The sequence below is a fragment of the Lontra canadensis genome, unplaced genomic scaffold, assembly GCF_010015895.1.
Source record: "Lontra canadensis isolate GAN:19392208 unplaced genomic scaffold, GSC_riverotter_1.0 scaffold148, whole genome shotgun sequence".
Classification (NCBI taxonomy): domain Eukaryota; kingdom Metazoa; phylum Chordata; class Mammalia; order Carnivora; family Mustelidae; genus Lontra; species Lontra canadensis.
In genome coordinates this window covers 2,766,624-2,794,594 of record NW_022631142.1, presented here as the reverse complement: position 1 = coordinate 2,794,594, position 27,971 = coordinate 2,766,624, and the positions used below count along the sequence as shown (strand labels likewise).

The 27,971-nt window shown below is 39.2% G+C and overlaps 1 protein-coding gene across 5 annotated transcripts in view; it reads left to right on the top strand.

The window, feature by feature from the left end:
* Positions 1–18,012, top strand: part of HSPB11 (heat shock protein family B (small) member 11) — a 34,325-nt gene extending 16,313 nt beyond the window's left edge. For all 5 annotated transcript variants that reach the window (XM_032844128.1, XM_032844125.1, XM_032844129.1 and 2 more), the window contains 4 exons: positions 10,753–10,859; positions 12,678–12,746; positions 16,001–16,044; positions 17,796–18,012. In XM_032844128.1, the coding sequence (XP_032700019.1) occupies positions 10,753–10,859; positions 12,678–12,746; positions 16,001–16,044; positions 17,796–17,909 (334 nt within the window). In that variant the 3' untranslated portion in view covers positions 17,910–18,012. The remainder of the gene's footprint in view (positions 1–10,752; positions 10,860–12,677; positions 12,747–16,000; positions 16,045–17,795) is intronic.
* Positions 18,013–27,971: the final 9,959 nt, after the last annotated feature.

The following is a 27,971-nucleotide window of genomic DNA, read 5'->3' as shown; positions in this document are numbered from 1 at the left end:
CAGAGGCTCAACCCACTGAGCCACCAGGCGCCCCCAGAGACTTTTAATGCCTATGCATTTCAAGCAAGTACAATCAGACTTTATATAGTAGGTATTAAAAATTAGGGCGCCTGGTGGCTCAGTGGGTTGGGTCACTGCCTTCGGCTCGGGTCATGATCTCAGGGTCCTGGGATCGAGCCCCACATCGGTCTCTCTGCTCAGCAGGGGGCCTGCTTCCCTTCCTCTCTCTCTGCCTGCTTCTCTGCCTACTTGTGATCTCTGTCTGTCAAATAAATAAATAAAATCTTTAAAAAAAAATAATCTTTGCTCATAAGTTGGTTTGTCTACATGGAAGTAACCATGGAATTATTTGGAGAAAACAGTACCATAAAATTGCCCCCATTAGATAGTTCTCAATTTCCACAGAAGTAAGACTTAAAGTGATTATATATCTACTTGTCTTTGACTTTACTTTTGCCCTTCAGTATTTAATATGTTAATGAAAAAGGAGGAAGGAAGTTCTACACTAGAAAAAAAAGAGTTAAGAGAAAAAATAGTAAGAGAGAATTAGTCCTTTCAGTGTAATGTATAATACTAGATTTACAGTTAAAATTCCTGGTTAAGTGAACTATATATGTTACCTTGGACTAAAAGGATATGTTGCTCTTTGAACCTCACTTTTCTTATCTGAGAAATGGGGATAACACCACCTTCCCTGACTACCTCAAAGTTGTGGAAAAAATCACATGAGATAATAGATGTTAAACAGTTGTTATCTGTAAAGCCTTATATTTATTTATTTATTTATTTATTTATTTAAAAGATTTATTTATTTTATTTATTTATTTGACAGAGATCACAAGTAGGCAGAGAGGCAGGCAGAGAGAGAGGAGGAAGCAGGCTCCCCGCTGAGCAGAGAGCCCGATGTGGGGCTCGATCCCAGGACCCCGAGATCATGACTTGAGCCAAAGGCAGAGGCTTTAACCCCCTGAGCCACCCAGGCACCCCATGTAAAGCTTTATATTTAAATGAAAACTACTGGGGAGCCTGGGAGGCACAATGGGTTAAATATTGGATACTTGATTTTGGCTCAGGTTGTGATCTCAGGGCCATGAGATCAAGCCTTGCATTGGATTCCATGCTCAGTGCAGTCTGGTTGAAACTCTCCTTCTCCCTGTGCCCCTTTCCACACCCCAGTACTCTCACACATGCGTGCTCTCTCTAAAATTAATTAATTAATCTTTAAAAGAAAACTACTGTTTTTATGACTTCATTATACCTAACTATGAGAATTCAGTTATATGTCAATAAAATTTTATTAGTTTCAGGTGTAAAATGTAATGATTCAGCAATTCTCTATATTACTCAGTGCTCATCGCAAGTATACTCTTAATCCTCTTCACCTATTTTACCCACCTCCCCATCTACCTCCCCTCTGGCAACTACCAGTTTGCTCTCTATATGAGTCTGGTTTGTCTTTTTTTTCATAGTTGTTTTGTTTCTTAAATTCCACATATGAGTGAAATCATATGGTATTTGTCTTTCTCTGACTTATTTCACTTAGTATTATACTCCCTAGCTCCACCCATCTGTTGCAAATGACAAGATTTCATTCTTTTTGATGGCTGAGTATTGTTCCACTATACGTACACCACATCTTCTTATCCATTCATTTGTGGATGGATACTTTGGTTGCTTTCATATCTTGGCTATTGTAAATAATGCTGCAATAAACATGGGGTGCATGTATCTTTTTGAATTTGTGTTTTCATTTTCCTTGGGTAAATACCCAGTGATGGAATTACTGGATCATATGGTGATTCTATTTTTAGGCTTCTAAGCAACCTCTGTACTGTTTTCCACAGTGGCTGTGCCAGTTTGCATTTCCACCAAGAGTGCATGAGTATTCCGTTTTTTCCACATCCTTGCCAACACCTCTTGTTTCTTGTGTTGTTGATTTTAGCCATCCTGACAGGTGTGAGGTGATTTCTCATTGTGGTTTTGATTTGCACTTCCCTGATGATTACTGATGTTGATCCTGTATCTGTTAGGCCCTTCTGTATGTCTTCTTGGAGAAATGTCTATTCATGTCTTCTGCCCATTTTTAATCGGATTATTTGTGGTTTTTTGCTGTTGAGTTGTGTAAGTTCTTTGTATATTTTGGATATTAACCTCTTTTTTATTTTTTTTTAAGATTATTTGTTTATTTATTTGACAGAGAGAGAGCGAGCTCACAAATAGGCAGAACAGCAGACAGAGAGAGAGGGGGAAGCAGGCTCCCTGCCAAGCAGAGAGCCCGATGGCGGGGCTCGATCCCAAGACCCTGAGATCATGACCTGAGCCAAAGGCAGAGGCTTAACCCATTGAGCTACCCAGGCCCACTAGATATAACCTCTTATTGGTTATATCATTTGCAGATATCTTCTCCCATTCTGCGGGTTGTCTTTTTTATTTTCTTGATGATTTCCTTCACTGTGTAAAAGCTTTTTATTTTGGTATAGGCCCAATAGTTTAATTTTGTTTTTGTTTTCTTTTCCAGTGGGGATATATCTAGAAAAATGTTTCTACCGTAGATGTTAAGACATTACTGCCTTTGTTTTCTTCTAGGAATTTTATGGTTTCAGGTCTCACATTCAGGTCTTTAACCCATTTTGAGTTTATTTTTTTGTGTGGTATAATCAAGTGTTCCAGTTTCATTCTTTTGCATTTAGCTGACCAATTTCCCAACACCATTTGTTGAAGAGATTCTCTTTTTCCCATTGCATATTTTTCCCTTTTTTGTCATAGATTAATTGATTAGTGTCCTATATGTCACTTTATTTAAAAAGATTTTATTTATTTATTTTGAGAGAAAGAGTGTGTGATCAGGGAGAGGAGCAGAGGGAGAGAGAGAATCTCAAGCGGACTCCATGCTGAGCACAGAGCTGGATGTAGGGCTTGATCTCACCACCCTGAGATCCTTACCCAAGCCCAAATCAAGAGTCAGATGCTTAACCGACTGAGCCACCCAGGCCACTCCTGCCCCTATGTCATATTTAAAACCAGTACATCTCTACATACTATTTGATGTTGTTATATTGGTCATGTTCATTAAAATCACCTGAGAGACAGAGGGCAATTAAAAGTCATTTGAATAAGTAAAACTTAAAACCATATACATATAAATGAAAAATAAATTGTGAAATAAGCATAGTATAAAAAAATCCAAAATTGTGAGTTGGACCTGTATTGTTTTGTTTTGTTTTTGGTAACAGCTTTATTGACAGATAATTCACATAGTGTGCAGTTCACCCATTTAAAATGTACAACTTATTGGCTTCCAGCATATTTAGAGTTATGCAGTCATCTCCACAATCAATTTTAGGGCATTTCATTACCTCCCAAAAAAAGGTTACAACCTATTGTAGTCACCTTATATTTCCCCATCACCACCCGCCCTAGGCATTCTTTAATCTACTTTATATCTCTATAGATTTGTCTGTTCAGAGACTTAATATAAATGTAATCATATATATGGTCTTTTATAAATACCTTTTTTCACTTACATGTTTTCAGGGTTCACCCATGTTATAGCACATATCAGTGCTTCATTCCTTTTTATTGCCAAATAATATTCCATTTTATGGATATAGCATATTTTATTTATTCATTCATTAGCTGATGGATATTCAGGTTGTTTCTACTTTTTGTCTGAATGTTCTCCAATCTTATTAAAAAATGCCAATTTATAAATCCAAGAATTTCAGCAAACCCCAACCAGGATACACACAAAGAGACCATACTGTAATCTGCTGAAAAGTAAAGAAAAAAATTTTAAATAGCTATGAAAAAAATACATTAACTACAGGGGAACAGTAGTACCAGTGGCAGCTGACTTTGTATCACAAAGAGTGGAATACAGGTGACAATGGAATAATACCTTAAATGTTGAAAAAAGAAACAACAAAAAAACCCTGTCAACTCAGAATTCTGTATCTAGCTAATGTATCTTTCAAAAATGAGGGTGAAATAGAAACATTTTATTCCCCACAAGTAGACCTGTATCACAGGAAATGTTGAAGTTCTGCATGTTGAAGTGTTAATGATACTAGAAGGAAATTCAAACCTACCAAAAAATTAAGTACATTGGAAGTGGTAGATGTAAAAAAAACTATTCTTTTTCTTTTAATTAAAAAAAAAAGTCTACTGACCAGGGTGCCTCCGTGGCTCAGCAGGTTAAGCCTCTACTTTTGGCTCAGGTCATGATCTCGGGGTCCTGGGATTGGGCCCTGCATCAGGCTTTCTGCTCAGTGGGGAGCCTACTTACCCCCTACCCCTGCCCCACCTGCCTCTCTGCCTACTTCTGATCTCTATCAAACAAATAAATAAAAATCTTAAAAAAAAAAAGTCAACTGACCACTTAATGGGAAAAAACACATTGTACTCTGGGATTTACTACATATATATGTAATAAATGCTATATATGTAAATATAAAATTTATTAAAATAATGGCACAAAAGTGGAACTCAATGTAAAATGGCTATCATAGGTTCTTATGGCCTTGAAAATAACCACACACACACACACACACACACACACACAGAAAATTAAATGGGATTTTAGGTTTTTTTTTAATTTCAGTCAAAAGTAGATAGGAAAGGAGAAATAGAACAAGACAAAAATAGATGGGAGGGACAAATGGATCATGAATAGCAAGATGATAGACTTCAACCCATAATTACATTAAATGCCAATGGGCTAAACACTTCAATTAAATGATAGAAATTGACAGAATTTGTCAGACTGGGTAAAAATATAACACACAGGTATATGCTATCTGGAAGAGATGTACTTTAAATGTAAAGTCACAAATAGGTTGAAAATAAAAGGATGAAAAAGATGTATCCTATTAACACTAAACATAAGAAAGTGGCTTAGCTATATTCCTATCAGACATAGTAGAATGTAGGGTAAGGAGAATTACCAGAGATAAAGGGACATTTTTAATGTTTTGAGAATTCTTTCATCTGGAATAGATAATAATCCTAAATGTATACTGACCTAATAATCTTCAAAATACGTAAAAACTGACAGATGAAAGAAATAAACAAATCCACAATCATAGTTGGAGATTTTAACACCTTTCTTTTAGGAGTGATAAAGCAGCCAGCCAAAGATTCTAAAGATACACATAGTAAAGACATGGTAAAGATAGGGTGACCTGCACATGTCAGTCACCTTGACTGAATTGACATTTATACAACACTATAATCAACAGTGGCACATGGAAGAAGTCTCCATTAAACATTCACTAAAATGTGCTGGTCCATAAAGCCAGTCTATTTCAAAAGATGAAAACCTTAGGGAATATGTATTGAAAAAAAATGGTACATGTGAGATGATGGATGTGTTGATTAACTTTATTATGGCCGTGATTTCACAACATATATGTAAACAAATCATCATGTTGTATACCTTAAACATACATAATGTTGTGTATTGATTAAATTGCACTAAAGCTGGAGAAAAAAGAATTTGTTCTCTCACCAATATGTAATTAAATTACAAGTAAATATTAGAAAGACCTTTGGAAAAACATCCCTGAAACTTAGAAATTAAACATGGCACTTCTAAATAACCCATTGGTCAAAGAAGAAATCACAAGGTATGTTAGAAAATATTTCTGGGGTGCCTGGGTGGCTCAGTGGGTTAAAGCCTCTGTCTTCGGCTCAGGTCATGATCCCAAGGTCCTGGGATTGAGCCCCGAGTTGGGCTCTCTGCTCAGCAGGGAGCCTGCTTCCCTTCCTCTCTCTCTCTGCATGCCTCTCTACCTACTTGTGATCTCTGTCTGTCAAATAAATAAATAAATATCTTTAAAAAAAGAAAATATTTATAACCAAATGATAATAAAACACAATATATCCACATTTGTAGATGCAGCTAAAGTGATGCTTCCAGGGAAATTTTTTATAGCATAAATATTTCTTAAAAAGAATTTTTAGGGGCACCTGGGTGGCTTAGTCGATTAAGCATCTGCCTTCAGCTCAGGTCATGATCCTGGGGTCCTGGGATCGAGCCCCACATCAGGCTCCCTACTCAGCAGGGAACCTGCTTCTCCCTCTGCCCCTTCCCCACTTACTCCCTCTCTCTCTCTCTTTCTCTCACTCAAATAAATAAAATATTTTTTAAAAAAGAATTTTTAAAAACCACTAAATTTCCACAGTAGGAAGCTAGATAAGGAAGAGCAAATTATACCCAAAGAAAGTGAATAATAAAGGTAAGAACAGAAATCAATAAAATAGAAAATAGACAATTAGAAAAAATTAACAAAGCTAAAATTGATTATCTGAAAGAAATATTGAAAGTTCTAAATCTCTAGGAAAACTGACCCAGAAAGAATAGAGGAAATGTAAATCACCAGTACCAGCAATGAAAAAAGTAGGATCACTACAGTTTCTAAAAGACTAATAAGTCACTATGAAGGATAAATTTAGGATATCAAATCATTATGTTATATACCTGAAACTAAATGTTATATGTCAATTATACCTTAATTTTAAAATGTTTTTAAGAAAAGAACAAATTTAGGCTAATAAATTGACAATTTAAGTGGACAGATTCCTTAAAAAACTCAACCTATAAAAATGACAAAAGATGAAATAGAAAATTTGAATAGCCATGCATCTATTGTATAAATTAAATACTATCAAATATTTAGAGGAAAAAATAATATAAATCTTTCACAAACAGAGCAGGAAACATTTCTCAAATTGTTTTTCATGAGAACAACATGACCCTGATACCACGACAAGCCTGAAAAAGACATTATGAGGAAAGAAAAAGGAAGGAAAGGAAAGAAAGAAAAGAATGGAAAAGAGAAAGGAAAATTAAAGACCAGCATCCTTTATTAATATAAACACAATTTTTTTTTAATTTTTAAATTTTTTTTAAGTTTTTTTTTTTTTAAGATTTTATTGATTTATTTGACAGAGATCACAAGTAGGCAGAGAGGCAGGCAGAGGGGGTGGGGAAGCAGGCTCCCTGCTGAGCAGAGAGCCCAATGTGGGGCTTGATCCTAGGACCCTGAGATCATGACCCAAGCTGGAGGCAGAGACTTTGACCCACTGAGGCACCCAGGCGCCCATAAACACAAAAATTCTTATAAATTGAATCTAGCAAGTGGAATTAATCCTGGGAATGCCGAGGTTGGCATATTTACCACATTATCACAGGAATGCAAGGTTGAGTGTAATTCACCGCATTGTCAGAAGAAGGGTGAGAAATCATGATCATCCCAAAAGATGAAGAAGCATTTGACAAAATTCAACATTCATTCATGATAATAATTTTTAGCAAATAAAGAAGAGAAGGGAACTTCCTCAATCTGATAAGGCATCTACTAAACATGTTCACCTTGTAGTGAAATAATAAACGCTTTCCCCCTGAGACTGGAAACGGAAGAAGAATGTTTGTTCTCACTGCTCTTATTCAGCATTGTTTTAGAGGTTTTAGCCCACGCAGTAAGGCCAAAAAAAGACATAAAAGGCATAAGGATTAGAAAGAGTAAAATTAGGGGCACCTGTGTGGCTCAGTGTGTTAAGCCTCTGCCTTCGGCTCGGGTCATGATCTCAGGGTCCTGGGATCGAGCCCCACATTGAGCTCTCTGCTCAGCGGGAGCCTGCTTCCCCCTCTTTCTCTGCCTGCCTCTCTGCCTACTTGTGATATCTCTCTCTCTCTGTCAAATAAATAAATGAAATCTTAAAAAAGAAAGAAAAGAAAGAAAAAGAAAGAAAGAAAGAAAGAAAAAGAAAAATGGGGATTGCCTGGGTGGCTCAGTAGGTTGAGCCTCTGCCTTCAGCTTAGGTCATGATCCCAGCTTCCTGGGATCGAGCCCCACATAGGGCTCTCTGCTCGGTGGGAAGCCTGCTTCTCCCTCTGCCTGCCACGTCCCCTGCTTGTGCTCGCACACTCTCTGTCTGTCAAATAAATACATTTTTTAAAAAAAAGAAAGATTGTCTTTGTTTACAGGTTGTATTAATGTTTCATAGGAATCTACAAAAAACAAAACCTATTTTTTTAAAAAAGCCTACTAGAGCTAATAAGTACATTTAGCAAGGTCAATATGCAAGAATCAGTTATATTACTATATAATAGCAGGAAACAGTTGGAAATTGAAGTTTAAAAAATTCCATTTCCAATAGCAGTCAAACCATAAAGAGAGTTAAGAATAAACTTAACAAGATATGCAAGACCTTTACAGGAAAACCATAAAATGCTGCTGAGGAAAATTAAATAACTAAGTAGATGAAAAGATATACTACATTCATGATTGGAAAACTCAATATTGTTAAGTTGCCAATTTCTCTCTAAAATAACCTGTCGATTCAGTACAGTGTCGATCAAAATCTCAATTAACTTTTACATGTAAAATGCATTTTTTATACTTTACAAGTATAAAGTACAAGTTGATTCTGAAATGTATGTGGAAATGCAAAGGCCCAATCTACTCAAAGTAATTTGAGAAAGAAGAAAGTTTGAGGGCTTACATTATCTGATTTCAAGACTTAATAACTTACAGTAATCAAAATGTGTGGTGTTTTTGTAAAGATAGGTATACAAACCAATGGAACAGAATAGAAAGCCCAGAAATAGACCCACATATACAAGGTCAATTAGTTTTCAACAGAAGCCTAAGGATATAGAAACAGATCAATGGAGTAAAATGAAGGGGACAGATCTACCCATCTATAGTCCATTAATTTTAGGCAAAGACACCAAGGCAGCTCAGTAAGAAAAGGAAACTCTTTTAATAAATGGTGTTGGAATACTTGAATAAATATACTGATAAAAATGAACCTCCACCCCTACCTCATACCAAACGCAAAAGTTAATTCAGGATGGATCATAGATCTCCACTCAGAGCCAAAATGACTGAGCTTCAAGGAGAAAACATCAGAAAGTTCCTTTGTAACTGTGAGGTAGGCAAAGATTTCTTCGACATAAAAATCACTAAACATAAAAGAAACAGGTAATAAAACTGGACTTCACCAAAAAGAAAACTTCTACTCATTGAAAGACACAAGTAAGAAAATGGGAAGACAAGAAAATATTCACAATACATATATCTCATAAAGGACAAGAATACATAGTAAAGTACAGGTGACCCTTGAGCAACATGGGTTTGAACTGCGTGGGATTTTTTTCAATAAATACATGTACAGAGGAGTAAATATATCTTCTCTTCTTTGAGATTTTCTTTACTCCAGCTTACTTTATTATAAGAAGACAGTATAATACATATGTAAGATATGTATCAATTATGTTGTCAGTAAAACTTCTGATACATATTTATGAAAAAAAAATTTTTTCATATATACATATGAAAAAGTGCTTAGCATCATTTGTTATCAGGGAAATCCAAATGAACATCATTGTAGGACACCATTTTATATCTACTAGAATAGCCAAAAAAAAGGGCTGACAAAGGCAAGTTTTGGAAGGGTATGGAGCAACTAGAACTCTCTTAAATTGCTGGTAGGAATATAAAATAGTACAATCACTTTGGAAATCTGGCAGCTTCTTGTAAAGTTATACATACCTCTGCCCTATGACCCAGCAATTCTATTTCTAATAATTGCCCAAGAGAAATGAAAATATGTCCCCAAAAGACTTGTATAAGAATGTTTATAACAACCTATTCATAATACTAAAAAGCTGGAAGCAATCCAAATATCCAACAAAATAATCAGACAGAAGAATGAATAACCAAATTGTGGCATAGTCTATGGTCACAGAAATCAGAGCAATAGTTACCTAAGGGAGGTAAGAAATGTCTGGAAGGAAAGAAAAGGAAAGTTTCTGGAGCAATGGAAATGTTACATATCTTGATATTTGTTGCCCTAGCGTAATGGTTATGTGAGTATATACATTTGTCAAAACTCATTGAATTGTATACTTAAATTTCACTGCAGGTAAAATTTTACCTACAAAAAGGAAAGAAGCAGCTTGTATAGTTAAAATAGAAATGGTTATTTCTGTGGACAGTACTATATATATTACATGTATTTTAATTATATATATGACATAAAATTGAATGCATTTTTTTTCAACACGCATCTAACTGTGCGTCTGCTATGGGTTAGCCAATGTGATAGTTGCTGGGGTATAAAGATAATGAAGAGAAAGTGGTTGGACTCAGAGAACTCAGCATCTAGCATGAGCCATAAAAGCACGAGAGAAGTATCAGTGCAAAAATGGATTCTGAGTGCAAAGGAGGCCTGAGGAAGTGATTCTGACTTGTTGGGGCTGAGAGATAGGACCAAAGAGCGAATATACTCGTAAGGGAAGAAAGGCCTTTGGGTCAAATTCATGAACTAAATAAGGCACAGAAATATGATCCTGTATGATGTGTTTGCAGAATCTTAATTGGCCCGATGTGACTACAGTAACGGGAGAGCATACCATGACGGGAGACAGTGTACTTTAATAATGTGACCAGATCGTACAGGGTTGTAAAATGCCATCCTTCACGGGCAGATTTATAGGCACTAAGGGGCCACTGAAGGCTTTAGACAAGAGAGTGACATCAGTTCTGTTTCTGTGTTTTTAAAAAATGTATCTGGTAATAGTAAAGAAGAATTATTAAAGTTGGGGAGAGATTAGAGGCAGAAGGAAGAGGTAGGGATCTTAAGAGTCGAGGGTTGTTTATTGAAAATACTTACCCACTAGAATTTTGTGATTGAATATTTTTATTTGGCTCTTCTTTTTTCTTTTTCCTTTAAAATTAACAATAGGAATCCAGAAACATTTTGGACCACAACAGGAATGTTTCCCCAAGAGTTCATTATTTGTTTTCACAAACACGTAAGGATTGAAAGACTTGTAATCCAAAGTTACTTTGGTAAGCAAATAATACATTAATATTCATCATCTTTTCATTTTCCCATAGGCAGAGAGCACATATGTAAACTTTGGCAAAACACTAACTTTTCTTTGCAGCATGGAATCCAGTTTTATGGCTGGGTTGGGAGTGTGGGGAGTATGGGTTAACTGCCTTGAGCACAGTTAGCTTCTCTAAAATTGCAAATTTGAAGTCCTTCCAAAGTGCATAATAATTTCCATGCAATTTACTATGTGAAAATCTTTGGCAAAAAACCCTATTATGAACTTAAGAAGCCGCTTGCCAGAACACTCGGTTCTTCAACATCTTTATTCCAGATTCATTTGGCTTTGGGTTCTCTGTCAAATTCTTTCTGAAAATCTGATAACCTTGATTATTTGCATTGGATAATTTTTATTCTTCTTTTAATAATGGCATTTTCTGAGGCATTTAGGAGAGGACTCTCCCTTTGGAACATCATTCTGATCCTGTGTTGTGTTTACTTAAGGATAAAATATTTTAGAAAAAATCATGGCAGGAGAGAATACATCCCAGATGGTTCAAATGAAAAGACTTTATTGACGGGATTATTTACAAAATTATGGTCTGGGTAAGGGAACCTAGGATGGTGAGAACGCCCTGAAACTGGCCACAGCAATAAGCCATTACCACCCCTAGGATAAGGGACAGAAATTGTGTTACCAGAGCCCAATGAGAGCTAGAGCCTGTGTCTAATGGCCTGCCCGGCAGTGGCTGTAAGCATGAAAGGACCCAACCACTGTCTCAGACAGGGCACGGAAGCAGGAAGGGAGTGGGCAAAAAACAACCTGATCTCACTTTGCCACTGCCCTCCAGTTTCCTCCCAGTGCCTCCCATTGGCCAAATCCAACCAGAAGCCAGTGGTGCAATCCACAGGCGTCCTCCCCCAGGCCACAGAACAGAGAAGAGAAGAGAAGAATGTTTCTAGCAGGATCTGGGTTAGGGATAATGGAGAAAAAACAATGCAGAAGGAAGATGCCTGGATTCTGGTTAAGTCTCTCTCCTGTCATTAATTGTAGAGGCTCTAGAGTCAAACACACCTAAGTTTGAATTCTGTTTCTGACCCTTACTAGCTCTATTATCATTGAACACTTTGCCTGACTTCTCTAAGGGGACTGATTTCTGTAAGCCTGTTTCCTCATCAGTAAAGTGTATTAGTAATACTTTTTCTTAGAAGATTATAGTCAAGAGTGAATGAGTAAATATACCTGACTCACAGTAGTTTCTCCATAAGGTTTATGACCAAGATCACTAACAGTATTCTTACTATGATTACTGTTATTATTACTATTACCAGTACACAAAAACTCTGGATGATAACCAAGTTCGGAAAGACTACTAACTTTGTATTATGTGCTTTGCAAACATTTGTAAGATTACAGTGACACAAGACTGCATTTTAGCGTTGGGCCCTACAGAAAAACAGAGTATGTGAATGATTTTCAGACCAGGTATTTCTTTTTTTTTTTTTAAGAATTTATTTATTTATTCGACAGGGAGAGATCACAAGTAGGCAGAGAGGCAGGCAGTCGGGGGGCGGGAAGCAGGCTCCCTGCTGAGCAGAGAGCCCGATGTGGGGCTCAATCCTAGGACCCTGAGATCATAACCTGGGCCGAGGGTAGACGCTTAACTGACTGAGCCACCCAGGTGCCCCCAGACCAGGTATTTCTGATCCCAGTATATTGTGTAGTCCCATCAGTGCTTGACACTTTCAGAGAAAAAAAAGGAAATGTAGGGACAGCAACATAAAATTAGGTAGGTAATTAACACTTTATTTATTTTTTTTACTCCCAACTTCAGTGAGGACCTTGAGGATTGAAAAGACCACATCTAAAGAGCCAGTTGATTTTGAGCCATGGATTGAAAGAGGTATGTGCTTTTTCACCAGCATTGCTCTGGGTGTGAGGGAGTGGAGAATTGTCCTTTGATTCTGTATTTCCAATTGCGCTGCGTTTTGGTGAAAAAAGGTGACTCTTGTGACTTAAGTAGAGCCTAGAAAAACCCAAGTTTGAATACAAGACTGCTGCTTCACTTCTGGTTATGTAACTGTTAGCATGTTAATACTCAATTTGTCTGAGTTTCAGAATCCTTATCTGAAAAATGGGGACAGTAACCCACCATTTAAGGTTTTTATGAACATAGTATCATCTACCAAACTCTACATGGTAGACAATAAGTATTAGTTTCTTGTCTTCCTCCCTTCCTAATGGTACTATTTAAATATCATCATCAGAATTGCCTCTAGCTAAACACAACATGTTGCCTTCGTGTGTCTGTTTCCTTTCCTTCCCCAAATACCATCAGAATAATAGAAAAGGAATTAAAGGAGGCATAAACTTACAAGGACAAAAACGAAAATAATGAAAAAAACAGGAGACCAACAAGGATGTGAGGAGTTAATCCATATTATGGAAGAGAGGACGCAGATGGAAGAGAAGGAACTAACGTCGCTGAATGGAGTAGTAGCTAAGTGCCATCCAAGGAGACTAGCAATGTAAAGCAAGCCAGTTTGTCCAACAAAACCCCAGAAAGGTCTAGAATTTGAAGGCAGAAGGTACCAGGGAAAGTGCAAGAGAGACGTGGACCGGAAAACAAGGGTAATTAGTTGAACATCTATATACAGAGTTTTGACCCTATGTAAGTTCTCCTGTTCCACAAAGCTGGATGATTCCTCTTTCCTCCCGCAAACCACCTGCAAAGGATAATGAGGAACACTGTGTGTTGAGGCTCAGAACTCAACGAGGCCAGACAGAGTAGAGAAAGTAAGGGAGCTGTGCAGTTGAAAGCAGGGGATTTAAGTGGAAGCCTGCAAATTTAATGGTGAGAACTCACTCTTCTGTGCTCTAATGTTTATGACAGCAATCAAGAATATAGCCCCACCCAGGAGACTAAACATTTTTGGAGAAACCGAATGGCTCCAGAATAAAGATCTATGGATACGGACAAAGGCTAGCTCATTCCTGGTCGCTCTGTTGAAGCCCTAGTCAGTGAGCCTGGTTCGTGCACACGGTTTTCAAATGATTTATTTATAAGTAACAAAAGATAGCCAAAGTTCACTGGACATTTGATGAAGGCCTCAAACCTTGAATAGAATCAAGCCTTTAGCTCTAATTCCAGTATATTGGAAATAGAGGATAGAGGATTAAATGTAATGAAACTAGGAGGAGGTAAGATGACAAAATGTGGGACATTCTACAGAAAAACTGACCTGATCTCTTCAATAAGTCAGTGACATGGGAAAAAAATGTGTGTGGGGGAGAGAAAGCAATTCAAAAGTCTCCTTCTTAAAGGAGACTTGATTCTGATTTGAATAAACCAACTATAAAAAGACATTTTGGGGACAGTTGGGAAATTGGAATGTGGACTGGGTATTATATGATATTAAAGCATTTTTAAATGTTGGTATGATAATAGTATTATGCTTTTGTAAGAAAATATCCTTATTATTGAGAGATGGATAATCAAATATTTGGAGGTGAAATGTCATGTTGTCTTAGATTTCTTTAAAATACTTTAGCAAGGGCATCTGGGTGGGTCTGTCCATTAACCATCTGCCTTCAGCTCAAGTTATGATCCCAGGGTCCTGGGATCGAGCCCCACGTTGGCTCCTTACTTAGTAGGGAGTTTGCTTCTCCCTCTCCCTCCACTCCTCCTTCCTGCTCATTCTCTCTCTCTTAAATAAATAAATAAATAAAATCTTAAAAAGAATACTTTAGCAAAAAAATTCCATAAATCAAGTATAGTAAAATGTTAGTAATTATAAAATCAAGATGATGGGTATATACAGGAATAGTATCGGTCTTTTTTGATGTAAGTGAGATTTTCCAATTTTCTTTCCTTTTTTTTTTTTTTTTTTTAAGATTTTATTTATTTACCTGAGAGTGACAGAGAGAGCATGAGAGGGGAGAGGGTCAGAGGGAGAAGCAGGCTCCCCACAGAGCAGGGAGCCCAATGTGGAACTCAATCCTGGGACTTTAGCATCACAACCTGAGTTGAAGGCAGTTGCTTAACCAACTGAGCCACCCAGGCACCCCCAATTTTTCATAATTAAACTAAGCAATGAAAGAAGAGGTTATAATTAAATCCTGGTAGAGGAGGAGTTGCATAAGAAAGAAAATGGGATCATAATTTGATACTTATTTCAGTAGTAAATAACATTACATAGACAATAATGTAACTGTCAAGTATTGATTTCAAAACTGAGAGGATGGCAGGAGGGAAAAGTTGCAGGAGGAGGAAGAGGATATCAATTTCAGAGACCTAATTTTCTCCTACCATAATATAAAGTCAGTAAAACTGATAAATTGAGAAAAGGAATATAAACATGTTACAATTCTAGGGAAAAAGCACTGAAAGAGTTGGAAACATTTGCCTCTCAGGAGCAGGACTGGAAGGGAAAGAAAGGGTCAGGCAGGGAATTACTACCATTCATTACCTCTGAGAGAGGTTAGGAAACCGGAAGTCATACACTGTCTTACTTCCCAGAGACTATCCCTTTTGTAATATGTGCCTTAAAAATTATGTGCACTAACTATTCTGATACAAATAAAATTAATTTCTAAATAATGTCAGTGTTTATTGTTATATCAATCAAATATTTCATGTTTCCAAAAGAATGTTTGATATGACTCATGACCAACTAAGTTAATCTGTTTTAAAATTATATTAAGTAAATGTTTTCTAAAGTTGGATACCAAGAAAGATCAATTCACAGGCAGCATAATTCAACGTCACAGTAAAAGTTCAGCGTGAGAAACTGAGCTGTAGTCATTACCTATGGGAGTGGTAATAAGATGGCTCCTTTCAGGCCTGTGATAACTGTTTGTGGCTTGATCCTTAAAAGGGATTTTCACATTTTGTCAATTCCTTACTTTATATTCCTTTACTCTGATTTACATTTCCTTTTGTTTATACTCACTACAGATGTTTTAGAGCTCACAGTTTATCTTTCATGCCTTTTACATCAAATATTCCTATTTTGATATTGAATTTTAACCCCCAACCCCTGGTAAGTCTGATCTAACTGTAGTTTACCAGACATCATGTTTTGCTGAGCCTAAATTTCAGTAGCTGTCCTCATGTATTTTGAATCCTAACTCATTTCTGTTAAATTTCTGGTTTAGATCTAGTCCACACAGAGGGGCAGCTTCAAAATGAAGAAATTATGGTAAGCCAACATACTTTGTAGAGATAAACATTATCTTTAGTCAGCGCAACGTGTTTACGTTTTAAATCTATCTCCTCAGTCATAAAGTTAATAATTTGTATTATTGTGATGTATTATAGGTTCTGTATATAATAACCCATGGAGAAGGTCATTCTCAATGATACTACAGTTTAAATAAAGCATGCATCAACTAGGCCTTTATCTGTCATAGACTAACAGCAAGGGTAAAACAATTCACTTACTTGTTTTTATTTTGTTCGTTTTTTTAGAAGTGTTTACTAGCTGTGCTTTCATTCATTTGATTCTGTAGGCCTTTTAGAATAGGAATCAAAAAAGGTTGAGATGCCAAAATCGGATGTTAATTTGAGCATGAAAGGACAAGGGAGATTCACAGAAGGGGAACTGGAGCATAGGATCAGCAACAAATAAGCCAAAGAGAGATGAGGTGGAAAGAGAACCAGCATTTTTCGACAACATTCCATTGGGCTTTGCTTGTCAAGTGGAATGAATGCCTGTTGATGAGGAAGCTGCTGCCTCATCAGGGGTTCCTCTGTTCCTGCTAGTTAATCAGGCCCTGGTTTTAGACAAACACAAAAAAGTGAAACAACTGAATGTGTGGGCTTTTTTTTTTTTTTTAGGTGGTAGTGTTTGTTTAAGATTTCTGTAAATGAGGCTTAAAGAGGAACCTTGTCCATTAAGTTTCCTTCTTCACAACTTAACCAGGCACTGCTATGAAATCTGTGCTTCAGAAGATTCTGTAGGAAGTTTTTGAATGCTATTAATTATCTTCTCCGCCACCCAAATGTGCCCAGCGACTGGAGAGGCCAGTGGGGCCAGAAAATGATTAATTAGGCTGAATTTTATCTGCCTGTTTTTCTCCATGTTTATTAATGGGTTATGATTAGTAATCCTCTGCTAAGTATTTTGTTTTAGGACTCACTGTGAATCAACAACATAATAGAACATTATAGAACATTTGGAAAACAGTAAGGGGGAGTGGGCAGCTGGAAGTCACCCATGATTTTATTACCCTGCCACAAGAGCTTTTATTACACTTATTTTCTTCTTCTTGTCAGTATGTATCACATAGTTTAATAGTAAAAAGTGAAGAATTTTGTATCTTTTTAACCAATATTATAAGTTCATAATTATAATTTTAAAAAATGAAATGTGTAAAAATAGACAAATGTTCACTAATTTCACTTTTCCTCCCTCTGTCATTATAAGTAATACTACAGGGGACATCTTACGCATGTTCTCACTACCATGATCTTCACCTTTTAAATTATTCTCTATGATTAAATTTCAAGGAATAAAATTACTGGGTCCATCAGGGTAGACATATTTATAGCTGCTTATATATATTGCCAAATTGCTTTCCAGAGAAATTATACAAATGTAAAAGTATAATAATGTTTCAGAGTAGTATAGTTAGAAGAATCCTCAAACAAAGGAAGTCTCCTAACATGAAAAATACTTTAGAAAGACACTTTTAAAAAATTAATCAGAAATGTAAAGTTGCGATTTTTAGTTCCACCCGTTATTTTTCATCAAACCAATGCTGATATTTGCCTGATGATACATCATCCAGCGTTACTGTTATACTCAGGTGTCTTCTCTACTGAATATTATATCTTATATATTATATATTTAGGATATCATTTTTGCATCAAACCCTTTCTTCTGCTAACTGCTGTTTAACAAGTTAACTAGAATTGCTAAATGCTTCCATACTGATTTTTCCTTTGCAGACACGAGATGGCCACGCCACTTATTTGAGATTCATGATTATATCAGCCTTTGATCATTTTGCATCTGTGCATAGTGTTTCTGCAGAGGGACTAGCAGTCTCAAATCTTTCTTAGTAATTATAACCAAATACTCTTGCATGATTTTTTTAACAATATATTTATTTAAACATGAAGTTGTCATTGATATGCTTTTATTAAAGGGATTTGTATCAATCTGTTTCAGTTTTTTTTTCTCTTCAACATTTTCTGTGAAGGAATTTGGTTCATTAGTGAGGAGTGATGGCCACCATATGGGCTGTAAGAAAGCTCTCATACAGCCTAATAAAGGAAATGACTATATATGAAAACTTAACTGATAAATGCATTGTGTCCTCCCAGCATCTCACAAGGTGCTCTTCAGATGTCAGTGCATTAATTTTTTTCAGGTTCAGTGCATTAACTTTTTATTTATTGATTGATTGATGAAGAGGGCTAAGTGAGCGACATAGACAGTAAATGTATGTGTTCAGAAAAGAGAAAGGATTTATGGGAAGGTTTCATGGAGGCCATGGAACTTGAACTGGGCCTTGTCCAAAAAAATTTATTTTTTTCTTTTAATTTAATTTTTGCCTTGATTTGAAAATCTCAGAGAAGAATTAGGAAAAAAAAAAACCATAATCTGACTTTCCACATCCAACCATTATTAACATTAGTTGTTTTTTTTTTTGGTATATGTTCGGGAGGTAAAGAACAGGATAGGACAGATTAGGCGAAAATAAAGCTTTTCTGAAAATACTTTATATACCTTAACTTTTAGAAACACAAATAACTAATATAGCCAAAAATTAAAACAAAAAAGAAAGTCCAGAATATTGAAAACAGACAAATGCATGAACCTAACTTTATCACAAGTTGATAAGATAAGTACACAAGAAACCGTGGCATTAAACGTGGTATTTCATCTATGTGGTTCATATTAGTTTCTTAGGGCTGCCATAATGTACTACAAACCTGGTGGCTTCAAATAATAGAAATTTATTGTCTCATAGTTTCAGAGCCTAGAACTCAGAAATCAAGGTATTGACGGGGTTTGTTCCTACTAGAGGTTCTCAGGGAGAATCTGTTCCATGGCTTTCTCTCAGCTTCTGGAGTTGCTGGCAGTCCTTGACATTCCTGGGCTAGTGGCCCTGTAGCTCCAGGGTCTGCCTCTGTCATCACATGGCATTCTCTGTGTGTGTCTTCACATCATCTTCCCTCTGTGCATATCTGTTTCTATGTATCTTCTCCTCTCATGAAGACATCAGTCATATTGAATTAGGGCCCACCCTACTCCAGTATGGCCTCGTCATAACTAGTTCCATCTGTAACAATCATATTTTCAGGTAAGGTCACATTCACAGGTACCAAGGATGAAGACTTCAACATGTCTTTTTGGAGACATAGTTCAACCCATAACATAATCTTAGTGAAAGTGTGTGATAGTTTAGTTCGTGATAGTTAATTTTATGTGTTACATCAACTGGGCCACAGTGCCCAGGAGTTTGTTCAGACATTCTGAATGTTTATGTATGGGGTATTCTGGGGATAAGATTAACATTTAAATGGGTGGACTTTTTAAAAAATGAACATATAATGTATTATTTGCCCAGGGGTACAGGTCTGTGAATCATCAGGCTTGCACATTTCACAGCACTCACCATAGCACATACCCTCCCCAATGTCCATATAAATGGATGGACTTCGAGTAAAGCAGATTGCCCTCCATTCCATCAGGTGAAGACCTTAATAGAACAAAAATTGGCCTTTCCTGGACAAGAAGGAATTCTGCCAGTAGACCGCGCTCAGACTTGCACAACAGCTCTCCAGCCTGTCAGCCAACCCTACAGATTTTGCACTTGCCAGACTTCATACTCCTTTGAGCCAGTTTCTCACAGTCAGTCTCTCTCCCTCTCTGCCTCCCTCTCATTGTCTTTGTATATGCATATATATGATGGGAGGCCATGGAGGCAGCGTCTATTGCTGCTACAATCCACTGCAGTTAATCATTCTATGCTCCTGATGTGATGCCCTATGAAGCACTCGGGCTAGCCTCTGAAGTCCTTCTGCCAGAATTACTGAGCCCGAGTTGCATCAAGTTCTAGAGTTAACTTCCATTTTTCAGGAAATACAAGGGACAGAAAAACAAGTAAAATGACACCACAGGGCAGCAAATAGACTAGTAGCCATTTTGTAACTCACCGAAATGGCCAGATCTGTACCTTTCCTGCACATGGTGAGATAGACCTCCTGGCCTTCTTTGGGTAGGGCCATATGACCAACTGTGGGCAATGAGATGAGGGGAAAGGGGTAGCTAGGTCTACACGAGAGCCTTCAAAGCTCTTTTCTTTCTCTGTCACGATGACCAGCAATGATGTTCTGCACGGTAGCCGCCTCACCCGTCTGGGTCTGGAGACAAACCTGATGATAGCAGGGAGCAGACCCCTCTCAATGTGAGATGGACAGAAAGAAGGAAAAACACAGTGTTGTTGTTTTAAGCCAGTGAAATTTGGGCTATAACTTGGCCTATCCCGACTGATTCACAGACAAATCTAGACTGTGGCTTACCCTAAGAACAAGTGACCTGGTTTCCTCAACAAGTCAGTGGCGTGAAAAATGGCAATTAATTAAGGAAGGGGCCCACTCTAGATTCAAAAAGACTTTAAGGACCCTAATAGCCACCTGCCATGTGTGGATGTTATTTGGATGCGGATTTGAGCAAAACAGCTGAAAATAAGACATTTTAAAGATATTTGGGGAAATATGCTTATGGATTGGGTGTTACTGTTCATTTTGCTAGCTGTGTTACTGGCATTAAGCTTAGCTAAAAAAAATGCTCATATTTTTCAGAGATGCATATCGAAGTATATAGGGGTAAAATGTCCTCATATTTGGGATTTGCTTTAAAATAAGCAGATGTTTTAAGGGAAAAGGTATTGGTTGAAACAAGTATGGCAATAAATGGTTAGATCTGGATGGTGGGTCTACGGGACTTCACTGCACCCACCTCTGTGTTCGCTTGACATTCTTCATAATAGAAAAATAAAAATCAATAATGCTACTGAGGGTATCTTTGTGTGTAAATCTCTGCCTGCCCCTCAGAGATGTCCTTAGAGGAGACTCCCAGAGGGGAGTTGGTCAAAGTCAGGAACAGTTTTAAGGTTCTTAATACTTCCTGATAAACCACTTACCAAGATTTGTTGCACAAATTTACTCTTAGAACGGTAGGTTTTAGATAAACAGAGGAGAGTAAGAAAGGTATTTCAAGAGCAATGTTGGTGTGACCGAAGACATGAAGAGGAGGAGGAGGACTCTCTCATCAAACACATTTGGGGAGTGATGAGTATTTAAGTCAGACAAGGGCAAAGAATAAGACTAAAACCGTACATTACAGCCAGATCACAGAGAGCTTTTAATGCTTTCAAATATTTTCCCTTAACATTGGAGCCATTTAAGGCTTTTGAGAAGGAAGGTGACTTAGAGCAATTGTGTTCATGTTCAATAAAATGAAATGCTAAGGATTTTCTTTTGGCCAACTTCCTAAACTGAAATGTCAATGATTCTTTGTGTAAGAAACAGTGTTAAGGCTCGCAGATTGCTGGAAGGATCTCCAGGGGCTGTCTGATTGATCTCTTTGGCTCAGGCCTAGTAAATTATCTCTTAAGTCTTTTTTCTCTGTGTCTGTCTCCTGTGGATGCAGAGGACAAGTCATCAGCGTAGTGCTTATAATACCATTTATGATATTTAAAAACAGCGTTCTTTAGCCTTCATTTTCCTGGACTTTAAAAATTTATTTCACCTTCTAAAAACCTCACCAAGTTTCAAGCAATAGGTACCATAATATGTGGCTTTATCTTTTTTCTTTTTTTCTTCACTGCTAAACCCCATCATCTTTTTAAAGTCTCATCTGTCCCTAGTCAGCTTCCTTGGTCTCCTCTATCCCTCATTTGGATTTATCTCCACCTACCCACTGACTCCTGACTCCCGTTGGGCTGTGTGTGCTCTGTGATTGAGACTTCTGAGTTTGCCTCCTCTGCCTGGCGGGCTCTTTTCCTTACCTATCTGTACAGCTAGCTTCCTTGGGTACTTCAGATCCTTACACAAAGTCTCAGTGAGGCCTTCTCATCACCCTGGCCATTCTCCACCCACACACACCATTGCAACATAAACATTCAGTCTTCCTTCCTGGGTTGTTTTTCTCCTTTGTTCTGGGACTGGCCACCCTAGTTCCTGTGCTGCAGGGCTTCTGGTACCTTACTTCTCTCTTCTCACTACCACTAAAATCCAGCTGAGATTTTTTTCCCTTTAATCATATCCCAAGCGTGCTGTGAGAGATGAGGTCAGTGCAGTCTCCTTTCAAGTGTGAGTATCTTGGGTAGGGGCTCAATTGATTGAATCACCTTCAGCTCCCACAACCTTTTAGAGATGGCCCTACTTATTACTAACACATTTTTGTTCTTCTTTATCATGTATTTTGTGTTTATTGTCTCTTTCCCTCACTAGAAGGTAAATTCCCAAAGGGCAGGCAATGTTTGTTGCTTTTGCTTCTGACCGTAATCTCAGGCCTTAAAACAGGTGCCTTGCGCATAGTAGATTTTCAGTTAAGATGTGTTGACGCATTGTTCTCTCTTTATACTATTTATCCTTGAGGAGTTTTTACTAAAGCTTGCTAATAAAATATACATTTTTGGATCACTTACTGTGGGCCAGTGCCTACCACGGTGCCTTGTATCAAGTTTTTACTTTTTTTTTTTTTTTAAGATTTTATTTATTAGAGAGAGAGCGCACAAGTTGGGGGTGTAGGGGCAGAGGGAGACGGAGAAGCAGGGAGCCTGACAGGACCCTGAAATCCTGACCTGAGCTGGAGGCAGATGCTTAACTGACTGAGCCACCCAGGGGTCCCTGTATAAACTTTTAAAAAAAACTTTGCTGTTAGGAGCCCTGTCTCAGGAATGCCACTCTGTGGGGGGCATCCTTTGGGGACTTCACCTTCTAGGTGATGCTCCAACAGACTTTTGTAGCTGTAGCAAGCCTTCTAAAAAATAACATGTGGCAGTATGCAGTTTTAAGCATACACATAGCTTTGGACACAAATTCTATTTCTAAATATATTCTAATGCAATAATTAGATAAATGACAAATGAACAAAGATTGATAGCAATGCTTCTTCAGGGCAGGAAGCTGGAAATGACTATGCATTTGTACATTAGAAAGCATATATATAGACATTAAATATCGTACTTTATCAAGAGATATTAATCATATATAAATATAGGATGGATACTTCTGGTTAAAGATGGTAAAGGGATTTTTACTCCATCCCCTTTCTCAAGACTCACTACTCACAACAAAAGAATTATAAAAAGAAAGAAAAAAGAATTTCATCTGTAACGAGAAAGGATTTTCACTAAGTCCTATGACATCAGGATTTTGGTGAAAAGGAAGCTGAGAACTGCTATGCTCTCCCAGAACTAGAGACTTTCTTGAACGTGTCACAGACATGAAGGCCACTTAAACAATTTTTTTTATTAGACTGAAGCTTTCTCAGCCTGCAGGTAGCTTCAGAGGAGGGGGAATGTCCCCAGAGGTTACTAACTCAGAATGGCAGGGGAGATGGAGCTGAAGGAGAGACAGGAAGACACAGTAAAGGGGACCGCTGGAGGAAGCCTGCTGGAGGGCGTCTTAGCTTAGCCTGCTGTAACAATAACACAGGCTAGGGCGCCTCAACAGCAGACATTTATTTTCTCACAGTTCTGGAGACTGAAAGGCCAAGATCAGGGTGCCAGTGTGGTTGGTTTCCTGTGAGACCTCTCTTCTTAGGTTGGAGATGAGCACCGTCTCCCTATGTGCTCACATGACCTCTTCTTTGTACAGAGTGGGGCAGAGAGCTCTCTGAGGTCCCTTTTTTCTTTTTTAAAATATTTTATTAGAGTGTGAGCAGGGTTGGGGGAACAGAGGAGAGGGAGAAGGACAAGCAGACTTCCTGCTGAACAGGGACCTTGACCCAGGGCTTGATCCCAGGACCCTAAGATCATGACCTGAGCCAAAATCAGACACTTAACTAACTGAGCCACTCAGGCACCCCTCTATGGTGTCTTTACTTAAATGGACACTGATCCTCTAGTATCAGTGGCCTAGCCTGACCTCATCTAACCTTAATCACTACCTCCAGGCCATCTCTCCAAACACAGTCACATTGGGAGTTAGAGCTTCTGCATGGCAGGTGGTAAGAAGGCAATCGAAGCAGAGAGCGTGTGACTGAAGGGGATTTCTAGCAGCCCCATTGCAAAGGAGGTAATAAACTTAATACGAAGGTATTTAAGACAGCTAATCTAAATGAAAGTTGCAGATTGCCCCAGCTGACTCCTCCTCATCCTTCTACACTCTGTTCCCAGCAAAAAATAAGCCCTGTTAAAGAGTGATCAGAAAAGACCCAGAAGGGGACTGCTTTAGGTCAGTTTCTCCAGAAACAGCCTGAAGTAGGGACTCTTGTAGGAGTGCTTTATTGAGTAAGTGCTCTTGGGAAGCAGGATGAGGCAAGGGGAAAAAGTTAACCAAAGATATGGCTTCGGGGGCACCTGGGTGGCTTAGTCAGTTGAGCGTCCAACTCCTGGTTTCCCTTCAGGTTGTGATCTCAGGGTCGTGGGATGGAGCCCCACATTGGGCTCCACGCTCGGCAGGAAGTCTGCTTGAAGATTCTCTCCCTCTGGCCCTCCCCACTAAAATAAATAAATAAATCTTTAAAAAAGAAGAAAAAGATACGGCTTCAGCTGGAGCCCCAGCCTGATCCCATAAGGAGCTCTGGATCATGAATGGCCCCTGAGTGGTAGGTATACTCTCACCTAGAGGCAAGGGACCAGGACTTTGTTGGACAAATGCATCTATCATCGGTCACCCTCAGGGGAACATAATCTCTCAGGAATTTCTGGGTGGCAGAGCTGCCGTTGAGGAAACTTGTCAGGAAAAAGGGCATCTGTGAGCCATGAGCCTCAAATACTCAGAGCAGCTGTGGCAGATGGGTGCACTGGCTTGGTGAGAGAGGTCCGGGTGGGTCCCCAGCAACAATCCACTTGGAGCTGTGCTTCTTGGAGTGGGGTCCCTGCAACAGCGGCCGCAGCCCCTCCCCTGAGAACTTGTTAGAAATGCAGATCTCCTATCCCAACTGCAGATCTGTTGAATCAGAAATGCTGGGCTTGGGGCACCTGGGTAGCTCAGTGGGTTAAAGCCTCTGCCTTCGGCTCGGGTCATGATACCAGGGTCCTGGGATTGAGCCTCGCATCAGGGTCTCTACTCAGCAGGGAGCCTGCTTCCCCCTCTCTGCCTGCCTCTCTGACCACTTGTGATCTCTGTCAAGTAAATAAATAAAATCTTTTAAAAAAAAGAAAGAAATGCTGGGCTTAGGACCCATGAATCTGTATTTTAACAAGCCCTCCAGGTGATTTTGATCATGCCAAAGTTTGGGAGCCGCTGTACTGTAGGGAACTGTAACCAGAGACTGAAAGAAATGGAGGGGGGAAAAAAAAAAACAACAGAAAAATGAGGCGGATACACAACATATGTTGCAAGAGAAGTGAAAGAAGACAAGAATCGCGACTCATGGTTATCTCTTAAAAAGAGCTCAGAGGAGAGATACAAGGATTTAAAGAAAAAATTATAAGGCACAGAAGATGAACACTGAGCTGCCAGCGCTAAGAAAAGAAACGGAAGCAAGAAAGCAAACCGTTTCGGAGCTAAAGCCATGTAAGCAGCAAAGGGATAATGATGGTAATTGTAGCAGTCAGCGTTCAATTAGGAGAACTACATTGGCTCCAGATCTCTATTTAAAACAGAGAAGGAACTAATGAAGAGGGTTTGTTACAAAATGTTGAAGAGGCTGGGAAAACAAATAGAAGAGGGGATGTGACCCTGAGTTGGCACCCATGAGCCACACTCCCTGTTGACCAGTGGAGGCAACATCGCTGTCTCTGAGCAGAAGCCTCCCATTGCCTTGGCTGGTGATAGCAGCACAGCCACGGGACCTGGTCCCCAGCAATCTCTCCAGCCAGCAGTGAAAAAAAATGGCTTCTTACTTCTGCCCACCTTCTAAGTTCCCACCAGTGCTTTCCAGTGGCAAAACCTAATCAGAATGCGGCCTCCGGGCTTCTGGCTCCCTGAGATCCAGAGGGGAGTGTGGACAAATGGAAACAGGCGAGAGCTGAGAAACTGGCGCAGTATTAAACCCAGTTTAAGAAGAATCGGGTCAGAGGAGAGAGCTTGAGAAAAACTACAAAATGAAATAGACAAGAACGGATTTTAAAAATAGTTACAGAGGGGCGCCTGGCTGGCTCAGTCAGTTAAGCTTCTGCCTTCAGCTTAGGACATGATTTCAGGGTCCTGGGATCAAGTCCCAGGTTGGGCTCTCTGCTCAGCGGGGAGTCTGCTTCTCCCTCTCCCTCTGCACCTAACCCTGCTAATGTTCTCTCTCTCTCTCAAATAAATAAAGTCTTTAAAAATTTTTTTAAGAATAAAAAAAAATAGTTATAGAGAAGATAACAGCTATGAAGAACAGGGTATACAAGACACCCAAAATTCTACTTCCTGAGTTAGAGAGTAGGACGAAATACAAGGGAAAGATGATCAAGGCAACTGAAGAGAATGTTCCTGAAATTTAAGAGAAGAAGAATTAAATCTTAGACCAGAAGAGGATACTGTATTTGCCTTAGTTGTTCAGGCCACTTTAACAAAAATGCCACAGACTGGGTGGCCTATAGACAGTAGAAACATTTCTTAGGGTTCTGGAGCCTGAAAGCTGAGATCAGGGTGTCACCAAGGTCGGGTGAGGGCTGTCTTCTGGGGCAGCAGACTGCTTGTATCCTCCCCCCAGGGGAAGGGGGCAAGCTAGCTCTCTCAGGCCTCTTTTATAACAGCATTAATCTCATTCCCAAGGGGTCCCTCATTGAACATTCCCCCCAGTCCTACCCTAACAGTATCATGCTGGGCTTTACGATTCAGGGTATGAATCCGGGGGGACACAAATCTTCAGAATATAGCAGTATTACAGAAATTTTGATATAGGAACAATCGACACTGGGACTAGGTCTTGGTGAAGTTACTGAATCTCAGATTTGAAGAAAGAATCTGACAGTCTCCAGGTCTCCAAAAGCAAAACACGCGCTGGGAGCAATCACTCGGGCTGGCCTCACTCTCCTCCTCTCATGACTGCTGGACCGCAGGGGAGCAGTGTCTGCGAATCTCTGAGCTAAAGAGGCTGAGATACAAGAGTCTGAATCCCAGCCAGGGATCCTGCGGGCTCCAGACGACAGGCTGGCAGGGGTAAGCATGTCAGATGTCCCGGAGTATAGCATCCATGTGCCCTTCCGTTTTTTGTTGTTTTTTTTTTTTTAATGTATTTATAAGAGAGAGACAGAGAGCTGGGGGAGGGGCAGGGGGAGGGAAAGGAAGAGAGAGAATCTCAAGCAGACTCCCCATTGAGTGTGGAGCCCAACATAGGGCTCGAACGCAAGACCCTGAGATCACGTCCTGTGCCTGGATGCTTAACCCACTGCACCACCCAGGCGCCACCGTGTTCCCTTCTTGAAAAAACTACTTGAGACTTTCAGTGATGTCATCTATATGGCAGAACAGGTATCCTGAATCCTTCTTCAGCGGACATCTACGCATGCCTTAGAAAATGTGTTAACACACCTGCTGAATGTCATGGCGGAACTTACTCGAAATGAAGTCATCCGTGGCCGGTTTAGCAGAATGAGAGTCCAAACCTGCTGAGCGCCGTGCACAGTTCTTTGCCACCTCTGCCATGCGGAGTTACCCCACAAGTGTCCCTTTCCCTTCCCGTGCTCTGCAGGTTCCCATCACAGGTTGTGGGAGGCCTGGCCCCAGCCTAAATGCTACCACCTCCTCCAGGCTTTCCCAGTCCCACCCAGCCCCACCCAGCCCCACACAATTGCCCTCCCATCTGTACTCCCTGAGCAGTGAGTCTTCATCTCAGCTCTCCCCCATCATCCTCACTTTGAATTACAGTCATCACCACGGATGCCTAGTCCCCCGTGAGGTTAAGCGGGACCTTGTCCTACTGGACATTGCTCAGCACCCAGTAAGGAATCGGTGCCCAATGACAGTCTGAAGCATTAAACCGAAGAGAATTGACTTGGAACGCTTGGG